Source organism: Platalea leucorodia, assembly GCF_965183815.1.
Source record: "Platalea leucorodia genome assembly, chromosome: 3".
Lineage (NCBI taxonomy): Eukaryota > Metazoa > Chordata > Aves > Pelecaniformes > Threskiornithidae > Platalea > Platalea leucorodia.
Window position 1 is genome coordinate 56,870,347 of NC_138825.1, and position 13,868 is coordinate 56,884,214.

A 13,868-nucleotide genomic window follows, 5' to 3' on the forward strand; every position below is an offset into this window, starting at 1 on the left:
CTGTCATGTTTTAGGTTTTGTCGTGAACTCAGTATTGCCAGCACCAAGCATTCAACATAAGAGGTCTAACACAAGGATTTAGAATTAACTGGACCACTCTATTTTTTGCCACTGTTGTGATACAAGGGATTTTATTGGAAAGGGGAGTGATGATACCAGCTTAGTGCTTCCATTTCACTGGATCACTTGCTTGAGTTTGAGAAAGCTGTTACTTATTTAGCAATTGATCTTTGTAAGCACTGAGAGATCTTGGTGTTGGCACTGCTACTACAAAAGTAGGATGTATTTTTGCCCCATTGCAGTGGGGTTTATGGCATGTTGTTATTGCTCCAAATAGCCTATACTGAATTGAAGGAGAGAGAATGGGATAAGGGCAAGCGCAAAGTCCTGCTTCAGGAACGGAATAACCCCATGTGCACAGCGGGTCTGGCTGACTAGGAAACAGCTTAGCAGAGAACGATCTGTGGTCCTGGCAGACAAGAAGTTGAGCATAAGTCAGCAGAGTGCCCATGCAGTGAAGGCCAATTGTGAGGCCTTCAGGACATTTGTTACATTGATACCACAGTTTGGAGCTGGTAGATCTTTCTGCTGTATTGCTTGCCTATAGCTGGGACTGCTGGGACTGCTCCTGGCTGGGACATGAAACAGAGGTGGTGCAAGTGATAATAGCAAGTCCAGGAAAAAGTTGCGCTCTCATTGATATTGGCCAGCTGAAAGGAGTTGTCTGGTAGACTTTCTGGCCATTGGTTCCAAAATCCATCTGCATATCATTGCTTGTGCTTTTTGTTCCCTTGTCAAATGCTTTTAGCATTTGTATTATTGGCAGGCAACTGCCTGATGGCTCAGAAATTGCTAGAGATTGCCATCTTAATGAGCATTTTTTAGCTTCATCCAGACAAGTGCAAACACTTAAAAGCAAAATCAAACAATACCAAAATACCCCACAGTTCTGGTTTTGGCCATGAAGATGTCATTACAGCAACTGCTGACTGTCTTAACAGACTCCAGTTGTCCATTCTTGGTTGCTTGTATCTTCCCAGCATTGAGTAGTGGAAATTGCCTTTTTTGGCACTATGCAGTCCTTCAAGTCTTACGGGACTTTGGCCATTTATTGTTTGATTGCTTCGAGCGTGCTAGATCTTCACTGTGAGTTAAGCATGGGGATAATATCACGCTGAAGTCATAGCTCACAGCCTTAGCTAATGGATGTAGCTCCGCTGGAGCTTCTTTAATGCTTCCAGTGGAACTGTGCTTAGGTTACACGAGCTCTGGCTCTAGTGCCCTTTTTTTCACCCTACTGGTTCAGCTGTGAATACTGTAGTTGTTGGGAATGTAAATGTTTAATCAAGTTTCCACTATAGGTACTGTGTGTGCTTTTTGCATTTTGTGAAGTGCATAAAGTAATAGCCATTTCTTTCTTCAGGATTCATGTGAAATGACACAAAGTTGGTTTGCATGTATAACAGAACAGTTGTGGTTAAAGTAACTCTGGAGCTTGTTGAAACTAGAGTGTTTGATATTCGTGAAAACATCTAGGGAGCTTCATTTTGTAAGGTCTAGTCTGGACCATGTTTGATGGACTGTTTCTTTGAACTTGACTTCGTTATTTGGTTTTGCTCAATAAAATTTGCTGTACAGCATTTTGTACTTCCCTCACACAATCAGGCATCACTGTGTTTGCTGTGTATAGCTTTCATGCTTGAGTAGTAAACAGCCTTGCAACTTTTACTTTTAAGGGAAATAGAGTCAGGATTATCAAATCACATTAGCGCACTGTGAACAAAAACTCATAATTGTGGATTTGAATCTTTATCTTAACATTTCTTGTGCTGAGTGCCCAAAGTAAATAGCTCTTAAAATGGCAGCTTTTATTTGTTAACAGACTTCAGCAAGATGTCTTTAGTGTAAACTACTTGGTAACATATATATTTGGTCTGGCTGAGATGGAGTTAATTCTCCTCATAGCAGCCCTCATAGTGCTGTGCTTTGTATTGGTAGCTAGAAAGGTGTTGATAACACACCAGTATTCTGGCTACTGCTGAGCGTAAAACGCACTAACAGATAAAATAACCATGCAAAGCTGTGACTTTATATAAACAGAAATATTTACTAACAACTTACAACAGTGTGTGAAATCCCTCTGCTTCCAGATATTTTAATTCATTAATAACCCACAGGCAAATATAGACACAAATGCAGAAAACCATGCTTTTTAAAAACCTGCTGTCCGGTCATGAATTGCTGCCTTTACCTTTCTGCCCCAAGATGCGGATGGTGGGGATGGGTATTTGTTTAAACAGTGTCGAACGGCTGCTGCATGGAAATAACCTGCCGCTGAGGGTACTGGTGGTGTACTAGTTTAGTTTCTACCAGCTCTGGTCCTGCCTCTTTGTCTAGAGGAACTGTATTAACTCTAGTACATTAAATGTCTTGGAGACATTTTGCTGGTAACTAATCGGAGGCTGGTAAAAGGGTTCCAGTGCAAGCTTAGCTATAGCCTAATTATTCACATAAAAGTTTGTTTATGTGTTTTCTCGCCAACTCAGTCTTTCGTTTTCATAGTAATGATGCCAATGTTAATCAGAAGATTGACTTCAGTATTCCACATGTTTACATTTAAGTGAGTTGCTGTAAAGGAGAGCTTAATTCTGGCACGTCGCTCTTCTCAGTCAGCACCCCAGAACTTCGGAACATGTGTTTTCTGAAAGACACACCGACAGCTTAACCAAGGGGAAAGGGAGAATTACTGTAATCTAGCATCTCATTAATGAGGAGGTGATCCAGACAATTGGCTTGAGCTTACGCTCTGACTCAGCTCATTTTCTCAGTCTCCATTTTCTTTTGAAGTGCCTTTTATGGCTATAAAATAGCACAGTGCACCAAGAGTTGAGAGACGATCGAGGCTGTAGCCATGCGTTTGGCACTTCACGAGGAGGAGATGCACGGTGAATTGATTCGGCAGCGGGGGGACGAGCTAAGTGTAGCTGGGATCTTCTTGTGCTTGGCTTTGCTCTTCAGGGTGACTTGTAGTCAGTGCGGATGAACTCTCGGCTGGGGTCTCAGTTTTTGCACCATCTACCACACCAGCTTTGGGCCCCCAGATTAAAAAAGATCTCTGGAACGATTCCAGTCTCCCTGCAGAGATAATTTTTTAATCTGGTTTGAAGACAGTTGAGGTGAACAAAATTATTTTCAAGCTGAGTAAGGATAAGACTGTCCAAAGAAATCCTGATGAGCATAGCTGGTGTCTTGCTTGCAGTGTGAAAGTATTGATAGAAATATATTACATCTATCTTAGTCCTGGCTTTTCCGTTGCTTCTTCTAGTTCATAGCATTGGCTTTAGCCTGCAGGGCTTGTGCCCTGACATGCGCCTGGTAACACAGTGCTCGCTCTGGGGAGTCTGCTGTGAAGTAGAGAAGACCAGCTGGGCATCTGAACCAAAGATCCCTCCTTTGACCAGGCAGAGGTGCTGGGTACCCAGGCGGGCGGTGGGAGAACAGCCATCCCGAGTAACGCGGCTTCCTTACTCAGGCTTAGGAAGAGCCTCTCTTGGAAGAAGTGGCTCTCTTGGCTACTCTCCCAACGTGTTCACGTGAATCCTGCTGATGCCTCGGCAAGGTGTATGATGTTGATTCATACCAGCTTTTTAAGTTTGAATGCATATCAACAGTCTCATTCTGGAGGCAAAATATATGTAATTGACTTTCCACTGGCAGTATGCTCGCATAGCTTGGTAAACGTAAAGGCTCTCTGATGGTTTCGTTTGAAATGAGCTGTGGTGCAATGAAGCGTGTACATATGTAAGTGCCGTATGAAATTTGGAGTCTTGTCTGTTCAGAAAGCAGGGATGATTGTGAAACCATTCTTAAAGTTTCTAGAGGTGTTAAGGGCATAAGGAACTAATTTTTTTTTTTTTTTTTAATACAAGTTGTTCTGGATAATAGCCAGACTAACATTCTTTTAAAACTAAAAATGCCATTGAAAATAGTTTTGACCTTGTGTTAAAAAACAAAACAAAACCTAACCAAACCAAACCAACAAAAACAACCAAAAAAACACAAACCACACCCTACCCTTGCCCAAAAAATCCAAAACAAAACCTGAAGTGGAAGAGTGTGAAAAGGCTCCTGGAGCTTTCAGACTTGCTTTTGATTTTGTGGGGAATGTGAACTCAGTCCACTCTGAAACCCTGAAATGTTTGGCCTTGTGTGTTTTACGGATAATGCTTTCATTTGTTAAAATTTCACACCATGTATTCCTTTCTTTTTTGTTTGAGAAGCAGAACAATCATGTGACTATATTTATGACTAGAATATATATATATTTAAAAACAATTGGCACAAAATGTTCTGCACTTTGCTTATGAAGTAGTTCTATAAATTGCATTATTCTGTGATTGTAGCCATGGGAATATATTACAATTTATAGCAAAAAGTCCCTAAACGAAAACCTTGTATTAATATATACATATATAAAGTAAATCACCTTCTTTCATCATACTGAATTCCATCCTAATGCTCTCTCTTAAGCACCCTGACTTATTATGAGTGCTAGCTAGTTTGGAAGTGATTGCCGTAGAAAATTACACAGTGTAATGTCTGCAGCGCTCTGAGGTTTGTTAATTTTTCGTTTTGAGCAGAGAGGGTTTGGAGCTGTGGTGGGAGGTCCCAAGCGTGGACATGGACAGGCTATGACACGAGCTCGCTGTCTCTGGGTGTGGATACAGGGTGTACGTACGCTGCTGTAAAAACTAGCTGCAACAACAAAATTAGGCCAAGCGTGAAAAACCAAGCTAAATCATTTAACTGTATTTGTATCAAGACTACATTTAGTTGGTTGGTTGGTTTCTAAGAGAAGAGCAGTTTAATAAGCTTACAGCCCACTAGTGAGTAAATGGGGATCACAGTCCCCTAGAGAAACATTTATTAGAAGTTTGCTTGAGTTAGTTTTGTTTTGTTTTGTTTTTTCCAGAACAGTTAATATTGAAATCTGGTAAGAAATACTGAAATGAACTGCAATGACTTGTACTCATGTGGAGTAGCATCTTACTTTATACGGGGTCCTTATGACTCGCTGCTCGGTGGAGAAATGAATGGCACAACCTGCTTTACCCCTGCGAGAAGGGGAAGGGAGCAGTGCTGTTGGAAATGGGAAGGGTACTGCCTGAGCTGGCTCTTTCTGATGAATGGCCAAAAAATAAATAAAAAAAAAACAACCAACAATGAGAAAGAAAAGCCACAGCCTGCGTCAACCCTCTCCCCAAGGGGTGTTGCTCGGCGGAGCACTGTTGCTTTCTGTGGAGACAGATATTTGGTCTCGCCATTCACCAGCGGCTACCCCTGGGAGACTACCCCTCGCGGAGCACAGCTATTGTGCTGCAGAGTGCCAGAGTCCGTTCTGGAGATGCTTCTAGTGGAAACTGGGGTCTTGTTTGCTACCAGAGGATTGCTTTTTATCGGTCTAGGGCTCAGGAAAGAAAAAGTAATTGATTTGGGGAGCGCTTTGCTGTTCTGCAGTGCTTTCTTAGTCTTTAGGCTCCAGCAAGCTGCAGAAATGGCATATTATTTGGGATAAAAGTTGATAGGCAGGTGTGAACTTAAAGCACGTGGGAATGTTTCTGGAAACCTGTTCTTCCATAGGATTAAATGGTAGTGATTAAGAAAAAAATCTTAGACCAAGGAGGAAAGGAATGAAACTGAGGCTTTTGCTTTGAGCAGCTTGTCAGCGTTAAGTGTGAGCAATTTCACTGTGACAGGCAAGTGTGGAAGCCCACCTAAATCTAGTTACAACTTGTTTGGGTAATAACGGATTGCTTTCACAGAGTCATAATTTACTTAAAAAAAAAAAAAAAAATCACTTTTGTGGCTTCTAATTTTCACACTTAGACTGTGCTCAAAGGTGAAAGTACTTATAGTTGTTTGAAGATTGCCACTGAACATAACCTGCAAAACTTACTTCTCCCGGTAAGCAGGTGTGTGCTTTAGCACACAAAGAACTAGGTATGTGCAAATCAACTGTTTGAAGGGGGGAGTGTGGTGGTTGGTGGTTGGTTTTTTTTTTTTGTCTGGTTTTTGGGGTTTTTTTTTAGATGCATAGATTGCCATAAAGGACCTTGGAATCTCTGTTGTAAAGCCATTTGTTTTGTCTCTGTGTAGGTTTCCTTGGTTTTTTCCTTCAAGTAAAGGAAAAATCTCATGCCAAAAAAATGAAATTCAATGAATAGGTCTCTGGTACTGTTAGGACTGTCACAGTGAAAGTAGAGAATTCATTGATCAGGAACTGGAGGAGGCGTTGTCTTGATGTCATCATCTTTATCTTGCACACGTTAGCTGCTAGTTTGACAAAATCTGAATGTATGTAAACTTTTCCTCCCCATGTAGAGTGAAGATTTCCACATATATACGCAGTACTGCACCAACTACCCAAGGTAAGAATTCTGGGTTCCTTTTCTTCATTTGTCCCTTGGCCAGTTTGTGTAATGCAAGTTACAGGCTCTACAAAAAAATCAGCTTTTCCCCCTCCCAAATTGGAGGAACGTTAAGGAGTTTACCTTTTTTGTAAAAAAGAATTAAAATTAAAAAAAAAAACAAAAACAAAACAAAACACAAAAAAAACAACCCACAAAAAATGAAATATGCTCATCTGAAGCTTTGTTTTGACTGTTCTTCTCATTTGTTGCTATTATCCTCCTTCAGAAAATGATGGTCTTATATCTGCAGTGCTCCAAATATATAATTCCCAATAAGAGAGAGTGGTTGCGTGTCACGGGAAAACATAACTGAATTCACAAGATAACTTAAAAAACCCCAGCAGAAACAGCAGTGATTGGATTAGGAACCTGCTGCCCCCTTTTACAAGGGAATAAAAAAAACCAATTCTTGACTTTACTTACAGACTTAGGGAGACAGTGTGTCTTAAAGCTATGTGTTGATGTTTCCAGGTCGGTGGCTGTGTTGACAGAGTGCATGAGGAACAAGGCACTGGCCAAGTTCTTCAGAGAGCGGCAAGAAGCACTGCAACATTCTCTGCCCCTGGGCTCCTATCTCTTGAAACCTGTCCAGCGCATCCTCAAGTACCACCTGCTTTTGCACGTAAGCACCCATTAGAAATGTATTTAGTTTAGGGCTGCTGCACGTCGAAGTTCCTGCCTCTGGTACAAGGCTTGACAGTTAGAAAGGTTCTAGCTTTCCTTAAATGCTCTTTTTTTCAGGGTGTTGGATTTCTACATATGGAGACTCTTTCTGTCTTCGTCACTTCACAGCATATGCATATATTTGGAGTGGGGAATTTATGGTAGTTGTTTTAGATGCATTGAATCAGTCTGTGCATCCAGTAATCAGCTTTTTTTTAAAAAAAAAAAACAAACCTGCTCTGTAATTCTGAAGTTGTTTGGAAGATTCTTGTCATGATTAAACACTTTAGTATACAAATTTATTGTTCCAATGAAAAACAGCATTTTTCCACATGTTGCAATGCTGGGGGTGGTTGAAAGAAGGACTAAATACATATAAACACCCCAACTGGTAAGAATTCTGCGGAGATGAATGACTGAGGAAGTGGAAACTATTTCCATATTCAGTGAATTGAGTTAAGCAAGTTTCGGAAATTCCTGCTTTATTGTTAACATTTTCCACATATGTTTACTATTAGAGAGTCATGTTCTAGTGAAGTGTAAAGACACTGATCCTTATTTAAAATGTCTGGTGCTTTTCTGCTCTCCAACTGTAAAGTAATGCCTAGTGTAATTCCATCAGGGTTTTGTAACTGTGTAGATATGTTCTGCGTTTTAAGAAAGCCATTAAACGCTGTCTGAGAAGGTCTCCTGTGAGCGTGCTGTGCTCTTTCTGTGCCTCTCTGCTCACATCGGCTGCTGCAAGTATAGTTGCTGCTAAACTGACCGTAAAGGCTTGGCTTTGTTAGTCATCTTGCGTTAATCAAATTGATTACAACATGAAATAGTAACAAAGGCAGGAACGTTACATTTGAGTGATCACAATGCAAAGACAAAATAGTACGGATAAAAACATAGTATTGCGTCCGGCTGGGGAAATTAATTTAGAAATAATAGGACTTTTTTTTCCCCCCTGTCCTAGGAAATAGAAAACCACCTTGACAAGGACACTGAGGGCTATGATGTGGTGCTGGATGCCATAGATACAATGCAGAGAGTGGCATGGCATATAAATGACATGAAGAGGAAGCATGAACATGCCATCAGGCTCCAAGTGAGTTCCCAGAGAGATTTTATGGGTCTTTGTGAGCTGTTTTTGTCAATATATATGCCATTAACATTTTTAGTTTATCTTTTCTTTTAATCTTAGTCATAATTTAGACTCCTGTTGAGTATGCCTGTGGCTGCTTGATCTTAGAAGTCATGGTCATAGCTGCTGCAGGAAAATCTCAGACATCTCTACCCCAGAAGCAGCATCCTGTAAAGCATTTATTTTGCAGTAATATGGAACTTAAGATAACTTTTCTTTCTTCCTTTCCTTCAATTGTACAGCACTGCTGTACAACCCTAGGGCATGGCTTTGTCAGAAATCCTGTGGTTTCCGATTTCTCCCCTTTGTGCTTATTAATTTTGTTTTGAGGCGTTTCTTGTGCTTCTTGTTTAAGTACTTTCCTCTTGGGCTTTTGAAGACTTGTTATCAGTTGCTTTGTGAAAATTATAAACCTAGAAACATGATAGTTAGAAAAAGGTTAACTTCACTTCAAATGAAGAATTTTTGAGGAGAAAACAAAAGCTACACCCTGAGTAACTTTTGACATCGAGGGCAAGTTCTGTTGTAGACTTCTTACAGGTCTTTCATTCTGTTTCAAACTTCCCAGTGAATCACAATTTTATGTTACATTTTCATCAGCAGTATTTATATTGCTTTAAGAAAATGGGAAGGATTTTTTAGTTTATAAAAGGGAGTAGTAGGCTTATACCATTCCAGAAATCTACGTCATTTTGCTCTTTGTCCCTTTTTTCCTTTTTAACATAAATGCAACTCATTGGCCCTCGTTTTTTGTGGGTTTTTTTTTGTTCTTGTTGTTTACATGTAGGGAGAATAGGGTTATGTTTGATAATGTCTTGCCTGCAGCAGTGTGACCTTTGCCACACATTGCTGGAAATGCATGCTAATGACTTTTAACAACAGTCTACTATAAATCTGAGTAATGATAATCAGTAATATTTGGCAATGAAGAGGGTTAAATGTTTTTGGAAAAAAAAAGCATTATTTTTTTTAATTTATTGAGCTCAGCTGGCAAATGTATGGGGTTGTGGAAAATGTTTATGTTCATAGTTACCCTTTAAAAAAATACACTCCGTTTCTGCAGCCATAAGGATAGGTCTTCTGTGGGCTATCACACTGCCATTTGGTTTGTAATGCTGAAAGCACTGCGACAGCAGCTCCTGCGCGAAGTCTCCCTCAACACTGGTGGGCTTGATCCCTGTGCTGTACCCTGACTTATTTACAAATTCTTGGAGAGAGCTGATGAAATGCAACTTTTTTCATTTGTTACGTTTAATTTTTTTTTTATAACAGCCTTGTATTTAGTCCACAGTGTGCTGCTTTGGGGTTTTCTTCCTGTGAATGCTCTAGGCTGCATTTGTGCTTCAAATGTACTGAGATGTTTTCTAGCTGAATGCTGTATTACAGTGTAATGTCCTAGAGAGAGCAGCCTAGGATGAGGAAATCTGTCCCTGCTTTGCTAATGCTGCCAGGTTTAAAGTCCAATGGATGTTTTTAAAGATTTCCCTAGCTAAGGTTTAGTCTGCTTTTAGAATTTGCTGTCCCATGCCGAAGTCCTATGTCATTGCCACTGACAGAAAAAACGAGCAACTAAAGGAAACAAGAATAGCCATAGCTAAGTGACACAGGCTTGTGAAGATGTTCTTAGATGTTTCTCCAGCCTTTTTTTTCTTAAGTAATAAATAAGGTGAGAAATATCTATGGTGTGTGTACAAATCATTAAAAATAGAAATAAATATTCACCTTCAAATGATCAGTTGGCCAAATCACTTCTGGTCCTTTAGTTTTCTGAGAAACATCTCTTCAACCTGAGCACCTCACAGAAGTGTCTTCCGTGATGGGCCTATGGGACATGGACACGGAATTATAATTCGTTCAGTGGGCGACCACACAAGTTCAGGAGGATACCCAGGGTGAGAGGGAAATGTTAAGAGGGATTGGTTAGGAACATAGAGGGGAGAAGGGAGCAGGCACGAGAGAGACTGATGACTGAATTACAGATCATTTTCCATCTCTGCAAGTCCAGGGAGATGAGATTGTGCTCTTTCATTACAGGCTGCTCTAGGAAGCTCAGGGCTTGTTGCTGGGTGCACGCAGAGGCAGTATCCAGTACTCTCGAGGGCATGTTTTAGTCTGGGCTTAGCAATAGGCCTCCGAGCACCTGGCTGCAATGTTGCACATAACCTAGCAACCTCAGTACTGGTGTATGGCTGCTTTCCACTGTTGGATGCTGAATGTTATACAGGAGAGTGGGAATGGCCTCAGCAGGTTGTTTGAGTCTTCATTTCAGTAAGGTCTCTGAAATGAATGTTGGTTATTCTTCTTTGATCTGTTGCAGGAGATACAGAGTTTGCTCACTAACTGGAAAGGGCCAGACCTCACAAGTTACGGGGAGCTGGTATTAGAAGGAACATTTCGCATTCAGCGAGCCAAAAATGAGCGCACGTTGTTCCTCTTTGACAAGCTGCTGCTAATTACAAAGAAGAGAGATGAAATGTTTGTATACAAAGCTCACATACTGGTATGTCAGAGAGTAGGTGGTAATGTGCTGTCTCTGGGTCTCCCCAGAACTACTCCGTGGTTCACATCGTTGCCTCTCTTTGTTGCAGTGTGGGAACCTGATGCTTGTTGAAGTAATACCAAAGGAACCACTTAGCTTTAGCGTCTTCCACTACAAAAATCCCAAGATGCAACATACTGTCCAGGTATGACAGAAACCTCCTTGCCCACTGGGTAACCTGACTGATGACCATATGCTATTCCTGACCCTGCATAGTGCAGTAAGGCATTTTCTCATGGTGCTACAACTTTTTTATCAGGCAAAGTCACAGCAAGACAAGCGCCTTTGGATTCTTCACTTGAAGAGGTTAATTCTAGAAAATCATCCTGCTAAAATTCCTGCCAAGGTAAAAATTAAATTAAAAAAAAAAAAAAAAAAAAAAAAAAACCAAACAAACAAAAAACCGAAACCCATAAACCACCTCCCTGTATGTGTACTAACTTAAAGCAATCTTATTAGCTGCAAGATGCATGGCGATTTACAGAAAGTTTAGACTCCAGGAGGTTAATTAACATGTTTTTTTCCTTATGTCTTTAAAAGTTCCTCAGAATTAATGATAAAGTTCCACTATAAGCATCTACAGGGCTTGGTGCAGGAGTAGAAGAATTTAACTGGGTTAGCAGCATTGCTGTCCCAATTAGGATTTGCCCGCTAAGACATGAGTAACAGAGATGCAATGTCAGAATGCTTGACTATAAGAGCATACCTTAGCTTGATACTGCCTGTCTGCACAACACTGAGGTGCACTAATTGCAGCATGTGTAGACATTGCTGAGCTAATTTTAATCTGTCTTCGTTAGATATCATAGCAGTGAAGCCATTGGCAGTGCATGCTTCACTTTCCAAATACACACACCCATCCTGAACCCTGCATCCTTAGCTGGGACATCTAGGCCCTTTTTGGTGAGATAGCTGGCAAGCTTTATGCCAGAGAAAATGAGGCACAGATACCATACTCATAGCTGTAATGTCCTGGAGTAGGGAAACCTGGTCCTTTTATTTACGAAATCCTGTCTTAGAGCTCCAGGTGATGTTTCCCAATGTAACATATTGCACCTCTCAAAGGGTGTTAATCCTAGTTAACTCTTGCCATGATACAGCAGTCACTGACTCATGTGGAAGCAGGATCTTTTTCTGATTATTTTTTTTCCACTGAGTTTACTGCTTTTTTTTTTTTAGTTTCACTGATCAGTTTACCTGACTTTTTTTTCACTGAGTTTTGTGCTGTAATGGCTAAAAAATGTTACCTGTGACTGATGTACACGGTGCTGTACTCTCATTTTCAACAGTTCAACAAAAAGAGAATTATGGGAGAAAAAAGCCCTAGCAGTTGCTATTACTAATTCTCTTCCTATCTTTTTATTGACAGAGTTTATCAAAGGTATAATGTTTATGCTAGTATCCATGCTTACAATGTAAATACTCATTGCAGTTTATTAGGTTGTAAAAAAAAAAAAAAATACTACAGCATGACCTCAGCTTTTGTATCAAGATTTTTTTCTTACTTCTTATTGGACTTTTTTTTATCTGTGGAAAAAACATGTAACCAAAAATATAATGCTGTTTTCTGTTCAGAGAAATAATTTCACTTGAGAAAGGAAAAGTCCAACCAAATAAATCTCTGAGGTTGTCTGCACAGTTTTTTTTAAACTTTATTTTTGACAAAGCCGTAGTTGCTAGTTATGAGACTTCTCTCTACCCAGCTTTTGGAGGATTTAATAGTAGTCCGCATGTGACGCCTGGTGGAAAATAACAGAACTGCACCTGTAGAAGGGCAAGCAGGTTACGTAGACCATTTTATTTTAGTTTATTTTCTTACTTATTAGCTGATATGCTTGATAAAACATCCAGATTATTTTTCCTATTAAAAAATGTGACAAATTTTAAGCAATCATGAGACGCTTTTTATCCTGGTTCAATCTTACTTAAACCAAACGATTTTTTTTTTTTTTTTTTTTTTTAAAATAACTGTTCCTCAAGGAAACTCTTAAAGGAAGCAAGGTTGATAGCATTCTCTGTGCCAACGAATTCAGAGCTGAAAAATAATAAAAGAGTTAAACTATTTGATTTTTAGGGAGGAAATGTTCTATGAATCACAAAAAAAAAGTGATTCCCAGATGATAGGGCCAGTTTTATGCCGTTCCCAGCAGAATATGGAGACACGTATCGACAGCTCTAAATTCTGGGACTTGCAGAGAGATCTCTGGAGGTTTGAGTCTCCATGGAGGTGACCCGGTGTGTGTAGCATGATCTCAGAACAGCACAGCCCCTGTCTTAGAAGCCAAAGTAGTTTTTGCGGTCAGATGTGCTGTCACTACATCCTCCAGAAATTCCTCACACCAGTGGGTGCCATAGGTACACGCTCCTCCCCTTGCACTGCCAGAAGGGAGGTGGGCAGGCAAAGCAGAGCTGCTGGGTGCAGTCAACAGCAGGTTTTTGTGTGAAGCCCTAAAGATAATCTCTGGTAAGCTCTTGCCAGCAAAATTCTTCTTCGCATACGTAACGTGTCCAACTCAGAGAGAAGGACAGAAAATAACGCTGCTAACCATATTTATTAGTTCAAAAATTGAACTTGGTGTTGTTTACATATAAACTCACTACTGTCTGTAATACGCAACGTAATTTGTCCCTCTACTTACAGTTTAACTTCTTTATTTGTTACTTTTTCTCTTCCAGGCCAAACAGGCAATTCTAGAAATGGATGCCATACGTAAGTTTGTTCTTTTTCACTTTTGTTTTAAAAAATGAATAAAACCATCTTCAAAAGTTTGGCTTTAACTGTTGGTTTCATCTGAGATGGAAGAAGGCCAGGCTCATGTTCCTTGAATTATGACCTTGCTGGAAAACCCAAAATTGGGTGTAGACCCTGTGGAGCTCTGTAGGCATTGGGCTGACCCATCTGCAACCAATAAGTGATGTCTTATGATAAGCAAGGAAGAGGCAGATAAGACCTTCTGTAAACACTGGCCGCTCTCTTTTGGTAACTCCACACTGACTAAATATATGATCTTTCCTGGGTTGTAGCATAAACTCTTTCTGGCTAGTACCCACCGAAGGGCTAGCAATA

General features: G+C 40.3%; 1 protein-coding gene across 1 annotated transcript in view; it reads left to right on the forward strand.

Moving 5' to 3' along the window:
- PLEKHG1 (pleckstrin homology and RhoGEF domain containing G1) overlaps positions 1-13,868 on the forward strand; it is a 139,681-nt gene that overhangs the window by 113,920 nt on the left and 11,893 nt on the right. The window contains exons 7-13 of the mRNA XM_082307977.1: positions 6,382-6,428; positions 6,942-7,092; positions 8,095-8,226; positions 10,580-10,762; positions 10,851-10,946; positions 11,061-11,147; positions 13,478-13,511. Of these exons, the coding sequence (XP_082164103.1) occupies positions 6,382-6,428; positions 6,942-7,092; positions 8,095-8,226; positions 10,580-10,762; positions 10,851-10,946; positions 11,061-11,147; positions 13,478-13,511 (730 nt within the window). The remainder of the gene's footprint in view (positions 1-6,381; positions 6,429-6,941; positions 7,093-8,094; positions 8,227-10,579; positions 10,763-10,850; positions 10,947-11,060; positions 11,148-13,477; positions 13,512-13,868) is intronic.